Source organism: Scophthalmus maximus, chromosome 2, assembly GCF_022379125.1.
Source record: "Scophthalmus maximus strain ysfricsl-2021 chromosome 2, ASM2237912v1, whole genome shotgun sequence".
Taxonomy (NCBI): domain Eukaryota; kingdom Metazoa; phylum Chordata; class Actinopteri; order Pleuronectiformes; family Scophthalmidae; genus Scophthalmus; species Scophthalmus maximus.
This window is the reverse complement of record NC_061516.1, coordinates 28,068,070-28,088,583: the sequence shown is the minus strand read 5'-3', so window position 1 is coordinate 28,088,583 and position 20,514 is coordinate 28,068,070. Positions and strand designations below refer to the sequence as shown.

Sequence of the window (20,514 nt, the reverse complement as noted above, 5' to 3'; positions counted from 1 at the left end):
GAAGTCAGCTAAATGATTTTATCTACAGTTTTTAGTGTCAGCTCCTCATTTATATCCGGAGGAAAACAGAAACACTTGTGGGTGGCGCAAAGCTTTCAAGGTGCCAAGAACTGTTGCTTACAATAACCCCAATAGTTTCTTAGAAATATGCAAATTCACTGTTTGTCAAAAAGGAAATCTTCTAAGTAGGGATATAAAACGATGTGAAACACGACTTTTAATTTCAAAGAGATTAAGGTGTGAAATGTGGAATTTACCAGCTCTTCCTACTGTCATGTTTAAAACACTGTATACAAAGTCTGCTGTAAGTTAGTGGTGTGAACCACCACCCAAATATAGACATGACTGTGGTTCTACAGGGGAAAGAGAAATGTCATTCTGCAACACAGGGGTGCTTTTCTGTTTCTTTATTAATGTTTAGAAATGTCAAGTAACAGTATTAAAAGGAGCAGAAATAAAATATGCAAGGAGCAAAATCATGGAAACTGAAAGAGACATGTGAAGTCAAATTTAAGGTATCCATCTTCTATCCTCTATATTGGACAGGTTGTAGATTCATTTTTTGAAAATCAGCAAGAGTACATTGTTTTTCAAAGATGTGCTTGTGCCAGCTCTCACAGCTACTGATAAGATCTAGTGAGAGACCTCAAGAGAGAGAGAAAAGAAAACGGAGGCAATACTGTGGATACACATCAAATCAAGCATTCAGAGAAGAACATATGGTTTTTGTTTTTTGTTACAGCAGTTCTCATACATTTGACAGGTATAAAAGATCCAACATAAAAACAAACTTGTTGCGAGTATTCACACACGTTATAGAAACTCTAACTAAATCCTCTACTGCCCTTGGAAAAGAGGTGAATAAAAACTTTCAACTCTGTTGTTAAACCGATGAGTGTGATGCCTTGTAATGTACATTGTCGTCAAAGGACGACAGCAGGCAAACATGGATTAAGTCCCTTGTTAAGTAGGAAACAGCAAATGTAAACTGGACTAGACCAGAAAACACAGGGCACATCTTACTTAAATATGATCAGCTTAAGTTAGAAAACAATTGAAATTTGGAATTAAAGGCCTGAAACCTAAGCTCATTTTTAAAATTAAGAATGGTTCTCAGTGAAGTGGAAGTAAACAGTTAGGAGTAGGGTTAGCAATACTTTCATCCTGCTCTTGCTCCTCTGTTTTCAGACCCAATTTCGCAAAGGATTTCCTCGGCTTCATCATAACCTCGGTGGTGGTGCTGATGGAGCTGTGGGCGGTGCTGCGGCGCCGGGCCAGCTCTGCTAGATCCTCGGCCAGAACACTCTCCATCACTGCACCCAGAGATTGTCTGATCTTAGTGCACAGGTCAGGGCAGCTGAACACGTACAGAACGGGGTTGAGGACACTGTTGAGGAAGCCAATGGTCGCAGCGATTCTCAAGGCATCACTTGCGAATTTCTGCAGGGGATGCCCACTGGGAGCCATCACCTCCATGATGATAAAGAGGTGGTACGGAGCCCAGCAGAGAACGAAGCTCACCACCACGGCCACCACGAGCCGAACGAAGCGGAAAGGGCGTCGGCAGCCTTTGCGCACCAAGTGGGCATTCAGGGTAACATAGCTGAGGATGATGATCAACAGAGGGATCAGGAAGGCTACAAAGAGCTTCATGAAGGCCAAGGCCTCCTTGCGCTGCTTACATAAAGCTTTCAGGTCATACGGCTCACTTGGGAGAAACACAGTGTAACTGTAGTAACAGAAAATGTTGTCTTTGGAAATGTGAATAGTGTCACGGAATATGTAGAAAGGGATAGTGCAGACCACAGCCAAGGCCCAAATCACCCCACATGTCTTTCCCACGAGTCGAATGTCCCTGTGGTTCTGGGCCCAAACAGGTCTCAGCACCACCAGGCAGCGGTCCATGGAAATGGCCGCCAGCAGGAAGCCACTGACGAACATGTTGAGGAAGAAGACGGAGGAGTAGATGCGGCAGAAGGTCCTGCCCAGTGTCCAGGTGTTGCCGCGTGCCATGTAGAGGGTGAAGAAGGGAAGGGAGCTGGTGGCCAGCAGGTCGGAGGCCGCGAGGTTCAGGATCCAGACGCTGATGACCGAGCGGCGGACATGGAAGCCCACCAAGCCGAGGATGAGGAGGTTTTCCACGATGCCAATGGAAGAGAACAAGCCGTGGAGGGAAATGGCAACGATACTGGGAGAGTTCATGCTGACTGTTTGGTTTGACGGGTTAAAGCTGACGTTCGGGCGCTGGTTGAAAAGACATGTGACGTGTGCCATCCTGGAGTGAAAACGTGTGGATCCTTTGCTTCACACTGCTGAGATTTACGACAGAGAGTGGAGTGTGTGAAATGAATCACTATTTCAAGCAGGAATAGCTTTTTAAAATTGGAAAGAAAAAAATAAAAATAAAAATATATATATATAAATATATACATTTATATATATCGTTAAATCAATTATAATTATCGGAGTGTAATTTTCATCAATATCAATATCACAATAGTTCAATATATACAGTATATATATACACATGCATGTATTGCTTATGCATTGAGGAGGTGCAACACATCACTGGTTTTAATTTTCCACCCCAGGTTTGTAAAAAGGTTTTGTCATTCTCTACGAACAAAGAGTCGAAAACCACAACCGTCCCTCAGGAGCGAAAAATCTGTCTTTAAACTTGGAGGAAATAATAATTTGACATTTATCATAATAACTGATCTCGATTGAAATGAAATTCTTTTTCATAACATTGATAACATTTTCGGCCAAATCGCCCTGCCCTAACAAGGAAAGAGGATTATTTCTGAAATGTCTCTTGTCATGATATACTGTGTTCAGGGACATATGGTGTTTTGGCCCTATATGTTTTATCCTCCAGCCACAGTTTATGGCTGTTGAGATATTTAGTTTTGTCAAAATCACTACAGAAATACATTTTTTAGGTTCAAATATATTATTCACATAACCTGTATTGCTTCTTGCTAAATCAAAATAAGAGCTACAGCAGAGGTGACTATTATCTCTCCAGGTGATGCAAGCGTCTGCATGTAAATGATCTGTGCACAGCACATTTGCTGAATTCATTTCAATATATCTTTGAGAGCAAACGCTCTGGAGTTCATTCTTTCTGAATATACCACTACAACAACTGTAAATTCCACTTTGTTGGGGGAAATTTTTGTTGTTTTTTCAATCTGAAAGCTCCAATGCACAGTATAGGATATTTGTGAACTTGAGGTTAAAGAGACAGTTATACGGTCTAGCAGTTTGTATTTTCTGAGAAAGAGGAATTTGCCATTCTGTTTTGCAGCATTTATGCAATCTTCCTTTTAACATTCGTCACATCCTCTCTACAATTGTTCTCAACGTTGCAACTCGTACCCTGTCTGATTTTATCTTCGAACACAACTTACCACTGTGTTATCTCTACACTTGAGTTTCACTTTTAGCAATAAAGGCTCGGACTGCTGAATTTACAATTTTTGAAGTTTAATACTGATGTATCAACTGTGGCATGTCCTAGTGCGGGCAGATTTTAAATGCTTGAATTAGAAATCACATATCTATAGAAATCTACTAGTTTGACTCACTGGCAAGAGTCATTTGCAGTTATTATGCTGCAGCAGATGAAGACAAAACTTTTTAAAAGTCTGGCATTGTGTCTCAAAATCCAACTTCTGCTGAGATAGCTGATTAAATTCTGCCCATTTCCAGTACATTTAATTTCACTGAAAAAAGACAGTGGTGGATTATCTGGCTCACTGCAAAACAATGACTCTCTAATTTCAGACCTCATGCAGACCTCCTCCACACATAAACAAGAAAGATCACTCACCTGCTTGTCAAGACTCCGATGAGGCCTGTGTCATGGTTGGTTCCTATACAATGCAGTGCCTAGCTCAGCTTGTTGGACACATGTTGAGTCATCGGAAGTTACAAAACTCAAAAGGAAGCACATTAGAGTCAGACGCTGAAGGAATATAGTCTTTTGGTCTCGTCAAATTCCTTTTCAAAAAGAAACTATCACTTAGGAAAATGGCAGCAGTTTTTTATGGAGCTTTGTGATTTATCATTTGAGGTTGAGGAGATCATCGACTTTATTGCGTCGACAAAGACAAAGTATGATAGTCGAAACGTCCAGTCGAAACGTGCTGTTGTTGTTGTTGTAGTTTTCATGGAAACCTTAGCAGCCACATAACCTCAGTGTGTAGGCCGGCCTTTTATCATCTTAATGAAATCTGAGAAATTAAAAATGTTGGAAAATCAGGGAACATGATGGACATCATTGTTGGGCTACTTCATTTGTGGCATCCTGTGGGTTTCACAAAGAAAACTTTAGACTTTACTGTCAATAGGAGACAGTGTCATTGTTTTTATTGTCTGATGAACAGGCTGAGGATCTCATCTTCATCTCTGCTTCCTCCCTCAGCTACACCTCAGCACACATCGGGGTGACACTCCGTCGATCTCCATCCCTCTCTGACCACGAGCAACACAAAATTGTGGGCATCCTGGTCATAATCACAGTCAATTTCATTGTCGTCTTCGGGCCGTACCACCTCGTGGGCGGATACAGGTTTGTGTCCTTGCTGCTGACCGACGAGCCGTGTGGACTTGTCAAGGTTGAGCAGGAACTGGACCCAAATGCAGAGGTGGTCGAAAAAAAAAAAAGGATATTTAATAATAAAACGAAAACAGAATCAAACCAAGGGTGTCCACGAGATGTAGCAAAAAAACAGGTAATCCAAATACTGGAGCCAGGGGGAAAAATGCAGAAACAGACCGCGGGAAAAATGCAGAAACAGAGGTCTCAGGATAGACTGGGGAAACACAACAGGAACAGACCAGGAGTATAACAGACTAACCAACACTGACAAAGGGAAGCACAGAGACTAAATACACACGAGGAGGGCGGGGCAAATAGAACACAGGTGAGACACATTAGGAACAGGTGCAGACAATCACAGGGGCAGGAAACACTGGCAAAGTAAAGAAAACAGACAAAAGACAGGGAAACAGGAAGTGCGGAAACACAAGGAACTACTTCAAAATAAAACAGGAAATGAAAACACAAGATCATGACAGGACTGGAGCGTTCCATTTTCCTCACCTATCGCCTGTGTTACGGCTTGACCAACCTCAACACCCTGCTGGACCCCCTCTTATACATCTTCCTGTGCCCAGATGCTCGGCTGGAGCTGCAAAGGTCCCTGCCCTTTTTGGGAAGGGCGCAGAACACCCGCAAACAGACGACCCCAAGTGACAGAGCTCCCCCGCACACTGAGGGGGAGAGTGAAAATGGACATAATAACCTTCTTGCAATATGACTTCGATATGGCCAGTGACTCCTGCTTTTAAGTCAAAGTAACTGCCCCACCCAATAGAAATGCTTGTGCATGGTTCTTGTGCTGAAGTCAGCTAAATGATTTTATCTACAGTTTTTAGTGTCAGCTCCTCATTTATATCCGGAGGAAAACAGAAACACTTGTGGGTGGCGCAAAGCTTTCAAGGTGCCAAGAACTGTTGCTTACAATAACCCCAATAGTTTCTTAGAAATATGCAAATTCACTGTTTGTCAAAAAGGAAATCTTCTAAGTAGGGATATAAAACGATGTGAAACACGACTTTTAATTTCAAAGAGATTAAGGTGTGAAATGTGGAATTTACCAGCTCTTCCTACTGTCATGTTTAAAACACTGTATACAAAGTCTGCTGTAAGTTAATGGTGTGAACCACCACCCAAATATAGACATGACTGTGGTTCTACAGGGGAAAGAGAAATGTCATTCTGCAACACAGGGGTGCTTTTCTGTTTCTTTATTAATGTTTAGAAATGTCAAGTAACAGTATTAAAAGGAGCAGAAATAAAATATGCAAGGAGCAAAATCATGGAAACTGAAAGAGACATGTGAAGTCAAATTTAAGGTATCCATCTTCTATCCTCTATATTGGACAGGTTGTAGATTCATTTTTTGAAAATCAGCAAGAGTACATTGTTTTTCAAAGATGTGCTTGTGCCAGCTCTCACAGCTACTGATAAGATCTAGTGAGAGACCTCAAGAGAGAGAGAAAAGAAAACGGAGGCAATACTGTGGATACACATCAAATCAAGCATTCAGAGAAGAACATATGGTTTTTGTTTTTTGTTACAGCAGTTCTCATACATTTGACAGGTATAAAAGATCCAACATAAAAACAAACTTGTTGCGAGTATTCACACACGTTATAGAAACTCTAACTAAATCCTCTACTGCCCTTGGAAAAGAGGTGAATAAAAACTTTCAACTCTGTTGTTAAACCGATGAGTGTGATGCCTTGTAATGTACATTGTCGTCAAAGGACGACAGCAGGCAAACATGGATTAAGTCCCTTGTTAAGTAGGAAACAGCAAATGTAAACTGGACTAGACCAGAAAACACAGGGCACATCTTACTTAAATATGATCAGCTTAAGTTAGAAAACAATTGAAATTTGGAATTAAAGGCCTGAAACCTAAGCTAATTTTTAAAATTAAGAATGGTTCTCAGTGCAGTGGAAGTAAACAGTTAGGAGTAGGGTTAGCAATACTTTCATCCTGCTCTTGCTCCTCTGTTTTCAGACCCAATTTCGCAAAGGATTTCCTCGGCTTCATCATAACCTCGGTGGTGGTGCTGATGGAGCTGTGGGCGGTGCTGCGGCGCCGGGCCAGCTCTGCTAGATCCTCGGCCAGAACACTCTCCATCACCGCACCCAGAGATTGTCTGATCTTAGTGCACAGGTCAGGGCAGCTGAACACGTACAGAACGGGGTTGAGGACACTGTTGAGGAAGCCAATGGTCGCAGCGATTCTCAAGGCATCACTTGCGAATTTCTGCAGGGGATGCCCACTGGGAGCCATCACCTCCATGATGATAAAGAGGTGGTACGGAGCCCAGCAGAGAACGAAGCTCACCACCACGGCCACCACGAGCCGAACGAAGCGGAAAGGGCGTCGGCAGCCTTTGCGCACCAAGTGGGCATTCAGGGTAACATAGCTGAGGATGATGATCAACAGAGGGATCAGGAAGGCTACAAAGAGCTTCATGAAGGCCAAGGCCTCCTTGCGCTGCTTACATAAAGCTTTTAGGTCATACGGCTCACTTGGGAGAAACACAGTGTAACTGTAGTAACAGAAAATGTTGTCTTTGGAAATGTGAATAGTGTCACGGAATATGTAGAAAGGGATAGTGCAGACCACAGCCAAGGCCCAAATCACCCCACATGTCTTTCCCACGAGTCGAATGTCCCTGTGGTTCTGGGCCCAAACAGGTCTCAGCACCACCAGGCAGCGGTCCATGGAAATGGCCGCCAGCAGGAAGCCACTGACGAACATGTTGAGGAAGAAGACGGAGGAGTAGATGCGGCAGAAGGTCCTGCCCAGTGTCCAGGTGTTGCCGCGTGCCATGTAGAGGGTGAAGAAGGGAAGGGAGCTGGTGGCCAGCAGGTCGGAGGTCGCGAGGTTCAGGATCCAGACGCTGATGACCGAGCGGCGGACATGGAAGCCCACCACACCGAGGATGAGGAGGTTTTCCACGATGCCAATGGAAGAGAACAAGCCGTGGAGGGAAATGGCAACGATACTGGGAGAGTTCATGCTGACTGTTTGGTTTGACGGGTTAAAGCTGACGTTCGGGCGCTGGTTGAAAAGACATGTGACGTGTGCCATCCTGGAGTGAAAACGTGTGGATCCTTTGCTTCACACTGCTGAGATTTACGACAGAGAGTGGAGTCTGTGAAATGAATCACTATTTCAAGCAGGAATAGCTTTTTAAAATTGGAAAGAAAAAAATAAATATATATATATATATATATATAAATATATACATTTATATATATCGTTAAATCAATTATAATTATCGAAGTGTAATTTTCATCAATATCAATATAACAATAGTTCAATATATACAGTATATATATACATGCATGTATTGCTTATGCATTGAGGAGGTGCAACACATCACTGGTTTTAATTTTCCACCCCAGATTTGTAAAAAGGTTTTGTCATTCTCTACGAACAAAGAGTCGAAAACCACAACCGTCCCTCAGGAGCGAAAAATCTGTCTTTGACATTTATCATAATAACTGATCTCGATTGAAATGAAATTCTTTTTCATAACATTGATAACATTTTCGGCCAAATCGCCCTGCCCTAACAAGGAAAGAGGATTATTTCTGAAATGTCTCTTGTCATGATATACTGTGTTCAGGGACATATGGTGTTGTCGCCCTATAAGTTTTATCCTCCAGCCACAGTTTATGGCTGTTGAGATTTAGTTTTGTCAAAATCACTACACAAATACATTTTTTAGGTTCAAATATATTATTCACATAACCTGTATTGCTTCTTGCTAAATCAAAATAAGAGCTACAGCAGAGGTGACTATTATCTCTCCAGGTGATGCAGCACATTTGCTGAATTCATTTCTATATATCTTTGAGAGCAAACGCTCTGGAGTTCATTCTTTCTGAATATACCACTACAACAACTGTAAATTCCACTTTGTTGGGGGAAATTTTTTTGTTGTTTTTTCAATCTGAAAGCTCCAATGCACAGTATAGGATATTTGTGAACTTGAGGTTAAAGAGACAGTTATACGGTCTAGCAGTTTGTATTTTCTGAGAAAGAGGAATTTGCCATTCTGTTTTGCAGCATTTATGCAATCTTCCTTTTAACATTCGTCACATCCTCTCTACAATTGTTCTCAACGTTGCAACTCGTACCCTGTCTGATTTTATCTTCGAACACAACTTACCACTGTGTTATCTCTACACTTGAGTTTCACTTTTAGCAATAAAGGCTCGGACTGCTGAATTTACAATTTTTGAAGTTTAATACTGATGTATCAACTGTGGCATGTCCTAGTGCGGGCAGATTTTAAATGCTTGAATTAGAAATCACATATCTATAGAAATCTACTAGTTTGACTCACTGGCAAGAGTCATTTGCAGTTATTATGCTGCAGCAGATGAAGACAAAACTTTTTAAAAGTCTGGCATTGTGTCTCAAAATCCAACTTCTGCTGAGATAGCTGATTAAATTCTGCCCATTTCCAGTGCCAGTATACATTTAATTTCACTGAAAAAAGACAGTGGTGGATTATCTGGCTCACTGCAAAACAATGACTCTCTAATTTCAGACCTCATGCAGACCTCCTCCACACATAAACAAGAAAGATCACTCACCTGCTTGTCAAGACTCCGATGAGGCCTGTGTCATGGTTGGTTCCTATACGATGCAGTGCCTAGTTCAGCTTGTTGGCCACATGTCGAGTCATCGGAAGTTACAAAACTCAAAAGGAAGCACATTAGAGTCAGACGCTGAAGGAATATAGTCTTTTGGTCTCATCAAATTCCTTTTCCAAAAAGAAACTATCACTTAGGAAAATGGCAGCAGTTTTTTATGGAGCTTTGTGATTTATCATTTGAGGTTGAGGAGATCATATCGACTTTATTGTGAAACAAAGAAAAAGTATGATACAGTGTGTGTGTGTGTGTGTGGGTGTGTGTGGGTGGGTGTGGGTGTGATAGAGAGAGAGAGGAGGGTGTAAAGTGTGTACATGCTACTCACACAGTGACATGGCCACTTTGTTTTCTCAAGGTGCAGTCACATCCCATAATCCTCAAACTTTTTCTCCTTTGCTATAAAGATAAAACAAACATTAAAAGGAAAAATATCAAATCAATCAAATTTTACCTGTATAGTCCATATTCATGAATCACACTTTGCATATAGGACTTAATGATCTGAACAAGGTGTGACATCCTCTGTCCTTAACCTTCGACTACAGTGAACTCCCAAACAAACAAAAAAAGCAGAAACCTCAGGGAGAGACTCCAAGACCTACAACCATTCATGGATGGGGCATGGAAGGCAGAGTAGTGATGACAATTGTAAAGATAGACGTATTTGGCCAGCATAATAGTTGTATATGACAGCAGGCACATTGCATATCTAAAGAATCTAGCCTTAATCATAATCTATGATCACCTGCCGCCTCGGCCCGCGATGTGACCGCAGCCACATTCCAAGAAAATGTATAGTTAAGAGTAGGCCTACAATGATGTCACTCATTTCCATCACTAATGTCACAACAAACCTGTCGCTGACCAATAATTCAAGCCCTATTCCAGCGTGGTAATATAGCTGGATCCAAATTCCGCACAGTGGACAAGGTAGGTTGAGGAGAAATATTTAAAACAAACAGGAAGATCTCCTTTGACAAGTGGGCTGGTTTGGCAGGCAAAAAAAAAAAAAAAAAGAGTACAACTCTGGAAGCAGAAACAGGCAAATCTCAGGAGCATACAGGAAACTCTGGGGAACAAGGAAGGAACAAAACAAGTCAGAATTGAAGTCAGCCAAAATGAACAGACAGTTTTCAAAAGGCTTGCTGGTGCTCCGCCTTATGACTTGTACACGGCTGCCAAAATGAGCAACGCAATGGAGACTTGCAAGTCGCTCATCTGAGTCTTTCCAGTAATAAATATGTTTAAGAAGGAATAAGTTGAATTTATCTACATTGAATGGTGTATAAGTGGACATTGGACAGCTGCAGCTGAATTAGAACACTGCTGCCAAGATAGTGGACCACAGTGTTCCAGTTGCACTGGTGCCCTATTTATCAAATACTAGATTTTAAAATATGTGGCATTAAAACAAACATTTGATAAGCTTGAAACCTGCTTATGTTCACTGCAAATATATGCTGAAAATCACAAAAAGCAAAAATTACATTTGAAATATGTCATGCACCCATTTTTTTCTGAACTTAGAGAGCAATATGTATGATTAGGTATTTTTGAAACTTCACTCTAAATCACTTAAACAGTGATGTACACGCTAAGAATTTTTTATTCTGAAAAACACACCGGCATGAGTGTACTGTGGTCGTCACTTATTTTTTCTCACAGACTGATGAGTTCATGACAAGCAAACTGAGCATCATATTGGTGGAATGCTCCTTTAAATGCAGCATGAGGTTGTTGTTTCTTTTTAGTTGTTGCGTGCAGTTTAGACTCTTCATCAGCAGGTGGCAGCAGACCACCTACGACAGAAAAACAATAACTTTGCTACTGTACATCATGAAGCTCAAACACATGTACCTAACTCATCACACAGTTGACAGCCATGCTGCTGTGACCGTTAAATGGCCGAGTAGCTGAAGAAGTGTGTTGGAAAATTTTAAAGACGAACATGTGTGGGGTGTTTTCTGCCTCCCTGCACCATTTGTTTATCCATCAGCACCACGGCAGCAGCATCTCTTGTCATTTTCAGCAGAAAACTTTGGTCCAGTCGATGAAAACGTGCTGTTGTTGTTGTCGTTTGCATGGAAGCCTTAGCAGTCATGTCCATCAGTGTGTAGGCCAGCCTTTTGTCTTCTTAATGAAATTTGAGAAAGTAAAAATGTTGGAAAAGTTTGGGCTCTTCTTTTGTAAAGACAGTGATGTATTATCAAATGCTGCAGCCAGTTTCTCACATCAAGTTCAAACTAAGTGGTTTTTCAAACCCCCCCTCCCCTCCCCTCCCTTCAGCCATTAAATATATACTTAAATGTAAAGAGAAACACATTAAATGCTTCTTAATACTAGACAAGCCACGAAAAGACGTGTTATTTTTGTCTAACCTCGCAGTGATTAGACAAAAAAAATCAGTAAAAATCATTTTTTGTCTAACCACACAGTGATTAGACCTAAAACAATCAGTAAAAATCAATATGCAATTATTTTCACCCCAAACTGACAAAAATGTACTTATTCTTTGGGTATTGCCATGAATGCATATGCAACCCAGTGTGGTGCTGAGATGGCCTATTTTTTTTTTTTTATGTAATGAGACAACATTGACTACAGGGAACAAATGAAAAATCCCACGTATAAAATACTCACTGCTACTCTTCTTTTTGAACTTCTAGTTCAAAGCCGCTATCAGAAGCTCGGAAGTTGTGGCTGTGGGGTTTGAATAAAAATATATTTTGTGATGTAGCAAAACCATAAGACAAGAGGTTACTTCCTTTGAAGTAAGACTGCTTCAGGGCAGACCAGACGCTACAGTGACCCTTGCTCTGAAAGTGGCAAGACAGGCCGGCCTGGTTGGGGCTAGCAGGATAGCATGCTAACTTCACTATAAGAAAGGAAGTGATAGAAATAGGAGCAAAACAAGTGAGTTAACATTGACATTGCACTCCACTTATGGAAAGAGCTCTTGGCAAGCAAATTAACTGATACAGATTTTCTGCTGAAGTTACTTATGGTCCCTATTGGGCATGCATGCCTCTATAAAATGCGTGATGAAATGGAAGCCACATGGTCTTTGGCAAGTACAGCACAAAAACACAACAGTGTTGATTACTTTACATTGAAATGATCTTGTAAGCATGACACAGCGTTGAGCAATATACCACAAATACTGCACAATTCTTAATGATGTGTTTCCATCATGTCACACTGCTCCCTCTTTTTAATATTTACAAGGTCTGACTTATATTCCTGGCAAACAAGTTTGATAGCTCCTGTTTTCCATTTTAGCTTTGACTTGTTTGAGGAACTACCAACATGAGGCCGTCCTGCTGTCACTTCACACAACTCAGGATGTATGGGTTTCAATATTATGCAGTCGTCTCGACTGAGCCTACAGCTTTTAACACAGTTTTCTTTTTTCTTTCTAAAGCATTTATATGCAGACCACAAACATTGAAGGCATTTGAGTCACACACCTTCTGATGCATGACCTGACAGTGCTTCTACATCTGCAAGGATAAGAGTAAGTATGAAAAAATATTAAGTTGTATCTGAAGTGTGGGAGAGGATGCAAAAACTTCACATAATCTGACCTTTTTTCTTCCTTACTCCAACAGAAGCAATGTTTCTAACCAATTACATTACACATTATATATTACAATTATAAACAGGTATGCATCCACAATGAAATAGTTTATCCACATGTTACAATCAAGCATCATGAAGTCAACCTGCTGTAGCCTCTAACAGTTTAACAACAATACCATTTGTTTCAGTCATGTTAAAGAAAAGAGACATCTTAACTTCAGAAGACTGCTACATTCATGCTAAATGATTTAGATGGATAAATAGATGAAGAAATGGTTTCAAAAGGGTATTTGTAATGTTCATAATAAAACATAAAAAGAAATACTGAAAATGAAAATGTTGTTAAATGTTGTTTTTTAAGGGTTTTAAAAAAAAAGTTATTCAGCTGTGTGTGTGTGTGGCTGAGCTATCTCAGACAATTTCTGGACTATCCAGATACAATTTACCAATGTTAGCAGTTCACTGCACATAACAGGAACTCATATTAGTTATGGTTTTAGGTAAAGTGTGAATTTTTACAATTGTGAATTGTTTACCACCAGGTAGATTCATTTGTGACCATAGGTGTCATTTACACTGGGGATGCTGGGGACATGTCGCCACCACTTTTACAATTTGTTAAAAATGTTCTGAAAAATAGCGTGACCAAGGAAATGTAAGAAATGAGAACACTTTCGGAAAGGTTTATTTGCACAAGAGAACATCTCAGGAACAGTTTGTCCATTCACACTTTGTGTATTAGTAAACTTTGAATAGAAAATAGTAAAGCAAACATTGTTCCCACTTTGCAGCAGCAGGGCGGGGTGAACAGCACTCTGTGCAGCAGCCGGGCACAGGCACTGCACTAGTTGTCGAAAAAAGTAATTAGCCTACTGATTCTAAAATGACCCAAAAATGTGCATGCGTCGATCACAAACTTAAACCAAATCTTGACACAGTTTCTTCTTGGACACGTTTTCCATGTGACCATGACAAACAGCTCGAATAACCTATCAAGCTGGAATAGCCTAAGGTTTGTAGACATATTAAGACATTGCGTGTTACAGTGACTTACAGTAAAGTGCAGCTTGCTAAAGAAGATTCTAGTGTCTCCACCTCCCCTTTTCCGATTGGAAATAGTCCAATTTGGATTGCTGTAAATTAGGCTAGCGTACTACTCTACTGCACTTTCCTTTTAAAATGTGTAGCTAGCCAAATGTACTATAATTTATGACTCACCTGTGGTGGCCGCTGCATTAGTGAGATCTAGTCTCCTAAATTGCTATCAACAACACAAGATTGAATGATTTAACTATGAAATGTTTTCTTTCTGGGGAGCATGCAGGGTCTTACGTCCACCCTATAGTCTTTCAAAATCTTATGGGAAACACCGAACCCAGAGGAGTCTACAAAAGGTGACTTCTTGTAAGTAACATGTGGCTCTTTGCAATGGTGTGGGTTTTCTTTTTTTGGGGGGGGGGGGGGGGGGGGGGGGGGGGGGGGGGGGGGGGGGGGGGTGCAATCTTGCCTTTGGTACCAAAATGGCTAGAGTCGGCCCTGGGCATTGATATTGTTTTGGAGGTCATGATTAGGCTGTAAATCCTGTGTCTACTGGTGTTGTTAACAAATTGTAGGCCTATGTTACTAGTGTATTTGGTGACGCAATACACTAGTAACATAGGCACTAGTGTAACATAGTTGCACGGGCGTATGTTACACTAGTAACATTGACGCCCATGCTTGTGACTCATGGAAGCCATCTGAACCAATGAGAGAAGAAACCAACACTACATGAAGACCGAGCATCCAGCTATAGACAAAAACTAGCATCCACTCAAAAACGGGAAGTAGTATTATATAATACTATATTATATTATATTGTGTTGTATTGTATTATATATTATATTATATTAATACATTTTAGATCATAATAATGGAAGCCAGTCCATGCTGTGATAAATAATTTAGATTAACAAGTATAACAAATGTCTCAAGAAGTAAAGACATAATCAGACTTAAGGCAGTAATGCAACAATTATTTCTCATTATCTGCCACTAAAAAACCATAAAGGACAAAAACTGTATAATATTGTAGTCAGTCTTGTCAGATGCCATTTTTACTAAATGAAAGACATTGATGATGATGATGATGATGTCCCAATAACTGTTGGAAATAATTGTACATCAAGACAAGAGCAACCTATAACCACAGCCATTAAAATCTTTATATAAATAATCAACATTTACTCTCTCTGTCTCTTATTTTAGTGTTATAGTATTTTCAACAGGTTAAATCATTTGACTTGATTTCTTTTTACCTTCTGTGTCTCACCCACGCACTCCCTTTTAACCCACTTAACCATGCTTAACACAAAACTTTCTTACACAAGTAACTAATGATAACTAATAATAAGTTTCAGGAGGTCTATGAGCATTCTGCATATTGTGCGTAGCAAACTTGACACGCACCAAACTACACCAGCATTCAAAATGGACTGGAGAAAAATGTGATAGTGCACAGACATGTCACAACCCTTCAGCGTACAAATAAACAATGATGTAAAAGGCTCAATCGGCCCCAATTGCGCCTCTAGTCACCAGTTCAGGCTGATCTTGTGTAAAAGAAAGGGTTGTCACGCTAGTCTGACACTGAACCAAACAAATCAGCTGAGCCAATCACAGAGAGCCTCTGTCTCCTGTAAGAGTTGCTTGTGTCCGTTAACACACAGGATACAGACTGTAGAGCTGCAGAGATGAGACCACTTTGCATTATTCTTGCGCTCCTCTGTGAAATCTGTAAGTATTTTTCTCATAATTTTTTTCTTTTTCACTTTTCTATATGTGTTAAGGTAATTTTGAGTGAGAGAGAATTTTGAAAACTACAAGTAATAAACTTGAATGCCTTTCTTTGCAGGTCAGGTGCCAGCTGACATTAAAAAGACCTCAGGCATAACTCAGGACAGTGGTGTCATAAAAGCTAAAGAGGGAACAAATGTGACTTTGCGATGTGTTTGTCGAGATGATGCTGTAACTTTCTTTTATTGGTATCAGCAAAGCCTGGGAGGCAAACTTGAAGTCATATCAATTCGAATGAAGGAGAAGGCAGAAGCTGAAATATCACCTGGCTACAAAGAAAGGTTTGGCGTCTCTGCACAAAGCCAAGATAGCAGCAACCATCTCACAATCACAGACCTTCGCCCGTTAGATTCGGCGGCGTATTTCTGCGGCACTCTAGAATTCAACGCAATCGAATTCGGACAAGGAGCTTTCCTCTACGTCAAGTCGTCGCTGTCCAACACCCTAGCTTATGTCCATCAGCCTGCGGCGGAGTCCCTAGGGCCGGGGGAATCTCTGAATTTGAGCTGTGCCGTGTACACTGAATTGCCACATGTAGGGACGCAGAGCTTCTTCTGGATCAGAGCTTCTACTGGACACGGTGCGTCTGAGCCTGTGGACGTGTATCCCAGTGCAGCGCAGTGTACAAGATTTTTCAACGGAAAGTCTCACATGATGAATTGCACTTTAAACCTGGCAAAAAAGTCTGTGAGCTCATCTGACGCTGGGATGTACCGCTGTGTCCTGGCCTCCTATGGAGAGATTGTTTTTGGGAATGGAACGACAGTACAGATTGGTAGGTAATAATAGCAAATATTGCTTATTGCTGTTGCTTCCAATTTGAAAAGTTGGATTGGAGCTTATGAACCTCTCTTGCCTCTGTGTTAGGCAGTTCTACGGAAGTCCCCCCTCTCCTGGTTTACTGCTTGAGCGTGGCATTGGCCGTTTCCATCAATGTGCTGGTCGTCTTGGCTTTCACCATGTACAAGCTGAGAAAAAAGCTGTGCCCTACCTGCACAGGTAAGGTTCACAGAATCAACAGAAGTCGGCTGTGTTAACTCGGCTTGACCATTTGTGTCTTTTGATTTGCAGGAATTCTTTCTCATCTAACATGTCTTGCAGCCACGGTAAGGTCAAACTTTATGGCCCACAGACTTGTGCCGACATATATTTTACCCTTCAAGTATTGCATATTTCTCCCATGATTGTAATTGTGTCCTTAATAGAGTAAAGATGCAGATACTCTCAACTATGCTGCCCTGAGTCTGAAAAGAAACAGCCAACAACATCATCAAGAGGACAACATGGAGACTGTGTGCGTATATTCTAGAGTAAAGAATGGAGCATCGTGAAGTATGGCCAACCACTTCAGTAAATGAGCAACGTGAGCAATGCCAACGTGATATTATGTACAATGTGAAATAATGTTGGATAAAAAAATAAAATGTGTTTTGGCTGCATGGTTTTGTATGTCAAGTACGTTCTGAGAGTTTCACGGTCATACACATCAGCATCTCCACACATGAGAGTTTAATGCCGGATGAGAATCATGAAATCCCCCCCCCCCCATGGTCTACGAATACCTTTTCTCTAGCAGAAACATCAACGTTCACCTTTCGCTCCTGCGGTGGAGGTGGTAACAGCTGCAGGGCGTGAGTTTCCATTGGTGGAAACATGAGTCGTAGCAGAGCTAAAACACAGGAAAACCGGCCTGCTTCTTACACTCAGACAGCCTGGCCCCACAAACATTGTGTCTTATATGCAGAAAACAAGCTACTATATGCAAGTCTTTTTGTTTAATAGCCACAATGTGTTTTTGTCATCCAGAACCATTTCACACTTTCAGTTCCCTAAAATGCACAGGCCTAAAGATATGCTTGTAAAATATATATATATATATATATATATATATATATATATATATATATATATATATATATATATATATATCATCATGACAGGGTTCACTCACACTCTTCACATTATGTACCAACTTTCAGTCTGTAGGTGGTGACATAATCACCATCAAAATCTTATTCTGACCAAATATGACACTTAACTTTCTCATTTCATCTATACCAGCAATTAAAATGTCTGAAAAGATAATCATAATCTTCTCTTTCGTTACATTCAAGTACATTCAATACCAGCACATTCAGCCACAACCAGTTTTGTACAGTCTCAGGTTTTTATATTTATATAGGTATTTATATTTGATAGTGTGTGTGTGTTTGTGCGTGCGTGCATGCGACAAGTACATGAAATAGTATGACAAAGAATGATCCAATCTCCAACTTTTTGCATCTTGAACAAGGCTTTTGTTGTTGCTTTTTGTCACAAGTAGAGTCTCAAGCCAGATCCATGGCTGCCAGAGCAAAGGGGATGAATACAGTTATAGATTTGCTTGGTCAATATTTCAGTGTAGTGCAATATGTACTAGATAGAGCTGTGATCATTGAAACTGACTTTAGTTGTTGCTGTCTTACAACGGTACACCATTGATGTAATAATCTTAACACAGGAAGTTATGCCTGTATAGTGCATAACACTATACAGGCATTACATAGAATGGCACTCACTAGCATTCTCTCTCCACCAAGGCCCAACAAAAGCCACACCAAATTGCACACAATCATGCATGTCAGTCTCCTAAATATACCTGTTGTTGTTTCATCAACATCCATGTATGTGAAATTGGTGAAAATGTAAAAAATAAATAAATAATAATATATATTAAATGCAATGTCAAATTTAAAAAAATCCTTGATCCACCCCTTCCTCCGGATCAGCAGCTAAATTTGATCAGTTAAGACACAAATCCTAATATGGTAATTGACTCCCCCATGATGCAGACCACCTCCATTTGCTGCTCTAATGGAGCACAGGTTCAGCAGATCAAAAGGACAGAGAGACGGTACTCCAGTGCAAGGCAGAAGCGCTTCACCTCCTTATATACTGAATGTAAAGCTTTTCCATTCAAAACTAAATTAAACAGCAATTCAGCCACAGCTAAGCCAAGTTCCTTCACAACCACATAGAACTGATCGCTTTGGCTCTTGTAGGGTAAGACACGCCTTATAACACAAAGTGGGTACCCGGCTGTCACATCTGTCTGCATGAGCACCACTTGATTTTGAAACAAAAAAATATACGTATTGAATGCAGCGCAAACAGTTCTGTCTGAGAAGGAGTTGGCGTGTCAGTGCCTGTTTCGTCTTCGCAAGTTGTTTACCGTAATTGTGCTGGTTGTACACCGCAAACCCCTGAGAGGCGAGGATCTTTATTTAGCCTCCGTGTGGTCGGCAGTCAAAAGACCCTCGGCTGTCTTTGTATGTGCAAACAGGAAATCTCTGCAGTGTCTTCATAACACACCAGCTACACAACTTAACTCAGATGCCCAGACCATTTCACGTTAACGGCGATTCAATTAACATAAATTGCCTAATTTCATGTCTCATTACATTACTCAAAGGTAAAATAGGGATTAAAACTTGACAAAATGGAACATATAAAATATTAACCCATTACTTATCAAATCCACCAACCAGTAACCCAGTACTCGTTTCTGTCATTCAAATTTGTCATTGATATTCACAGTTGTGTCAGCTTGTGTTTACTGAATTTGGCCTTTGAGTAAAAATATTGTGTTGTCGATGTCGCACAACCAAAGTCTTGTGCAGTGATATCACCTCCCTCCACAACAAATACAGAGGTAAATATAATTTCTTTAAGGTTAACTATAACATTAACATTCAGTAAGCTTTGAATAGAAAAATTTAATAAATAATCGTCTTTTGGGCATTTTTTTTATGTCAGTAACCATCATGATGTACTGATGTGTATGTTGTTTGCAGGTTTACCGAGATGCAGATGACCTCCATTATGCTGCTTTAAGTGTTAACCTGCCCAACAGATCAAGACGACAGAGGGACAATGCAATGGATGAATGTGTGTACCCAAGTGTTAGACAGTAGAACTGTTTCGTTTGGCTGTCTTTGTTAGTAATGAGGGATTTCTCAGTCTTTCTTTAGAGGTGTAACATACTGTATGTGTAACAATAAAATATCAAATTAAATACATTTAATTATGAAAAGTACAGAGTCATTTCTTGGCTCGTTGTCCTTCAGCTTGAGAAAACAGATGCTTATCCCCTCAAGCATAGATCGACATAATTGTAAAAGGTTAATTTTGCTCATTAAATCATATGTTGTGTTTCCCACAATCCCCCACTTATTAATTGGTAGCCTGAACTCCGCAGACTCAGTATGCCACCGGTGACCCAGTGACCCATGAGGTGATCTTATCAATTAAAAACACACTGAAACTAAAGTCTTTCTCTCTGCTGCAGCAGTGAAATACTTTCTGCAGACGGTGAGATTTTAGTTCGTCTTAAAAGTTTAACTCATAAGCCACACTGTGCAACATCATAAACTTTGGTACGGCATCAGAATGAAGACTGTAAGAGGATAACACCTACTGACCCATAGGTTACATCGCAAGTCAAGATTCAGAGACACAAGGCTGACAAGCCAGGGGAAAAACATGAGACTACACTCATCCGCCAGCTGCCGATTCTGGTCAACGCTATTCCGTGGTAAAGACAAACAAACACATATCTGGTCACTTGCACAAACCAGAATCACCAAGTGAGGCAGACGTCATTAATATTAGTTCATGACTGATGCTAAATCTGAGGGAGGACAATCTCTTTCTCTCTCTCTCTCTCTCCTACTGAGAATGAGTAATGAAAGAGACGAAGTAAATGATAATATGTTTAGATTTATTATGACAGTAGGAAAATAGCTGCTAAGATCCTAACAGGAAGTAGAACTCCATGGAAGCTGTCCTATGATTTAGGTG

The 20,514-nt window shown here is 40.5% G+C and overlaps 3 protein-coding genes across 7 annotated transcripts; 1 reads left to right on the top strand and 2 right to left on the bottom strand.

Moving 5' to 3' along the window:
- Positions 1 to 392: 392 nt before the first annotated feature.
- Positions 393 to 5,308, bottom strand: LOC124849701 (prostaglandin D2 receptor 2-like). Of its 2 annotated transcripts, none has more exons than XM_047328949.1 (3): positions 5,111 to 5,308; positions 3,836 to 4,634; positions 393 to 2,309 (listed from the first exon to the last, which is right to left on the bottom strand). In XM_047328949.1, exon 3 carries the CDS (start codon positions 2,272 to 2,274, stop codon positions 1,114 to 1,116), a length of 1,161 nt encoding a protein of 386 aa, XP_047184905.1. In that variant the 5' UTR covers positions 2,275 to 2,309; positions 3,836 to 4,634; positions 5,111 to 5,308; the 3' UTR covers positions 393 to 1,113. The 2 variants fall into 2 exon arrangements, with proteins under 2 accessions (XP_047184905.1, XP_047184903.1); XM_047328947.1 differs by having other exon boundaries at positions 393 to 2,312; positions 5,111 to 5,307.
- Positions 5,309 to 5,802: 494 nt separating this feature from the next.
- On the bottom strand, positions 5,803 to 9,467 carry LOC118300065 (prostaglandin D2 receptor 2). 3 transcript variants are annotated; one of them, XM_035624131.2, is made up of 2 exons: positions 9,202 to 9,467; positions 5,803 to 7,748 (listed from the first exon to the last, which is right to left on the bottom strand). In XM_035624131.2, exon 2 carries the CDS (start codon positions 7,682 to 7,684, stop codon positions 6,524 to 6,526), a length of 1,161 nt encoding a protein of 386 aa, XP_035480024.2. In that variant the 5' UTR covers positions 7,685 to 7,748; positions 9,202 to 9,467; the 3' UTR covers positions 5,803 to 6,523. The 3 variants fall into 3 exon arrangements, with proteins under 3 accessions (XP_035480024.2, XP_035480023.2, XP_035480022.2); XM_035624130.2 differs by having other exon boundaries at positions 5,803 to 7,719; XM_035624129.2 differs by having other exon boundaries at positions 5,803 to 7,722; positions 9,202 to 9,466.
- A 5,985-nt stretch (positions 9,468 to 15,452) lies between these two features.
- LOC118300075 lies at positions 15,453 to 17,114 on the top strand. Of its 2 annotated transcripts, none has more exons than XM_047330610.1 (5): positions 15,453 to 15,615; positions 16,214 to 16,450; positions 16,543 to 16,674; positions 16,747 to 16,781; positions 16,881 to 17,114. In XM_047330610.1, exons 1-5 carry the CDS (start codon positions 15,573 to 15,575, stop codon positions 17,004 to 17,006), a joined length of 573 nt encoding a protein of 190 aa, XP_047186566.1. In that variant the 5' UTR covers positions 15,453 to 15,572; the 3' UTR covers positions 17,007 to 17,114. The 2 variants fall into 2 exon arrangements, with proteins under 2 accessions (XP_047186566.1, XP_035480040.1); XM_035624147.2 differs by having other exon boundaries at positions 15,457 to 15,615; positions 15,734 to 16,450.
- The last annotated feature ends 3,400 nt before the right edge of the window (positions 17,115 to 20,514 follow it).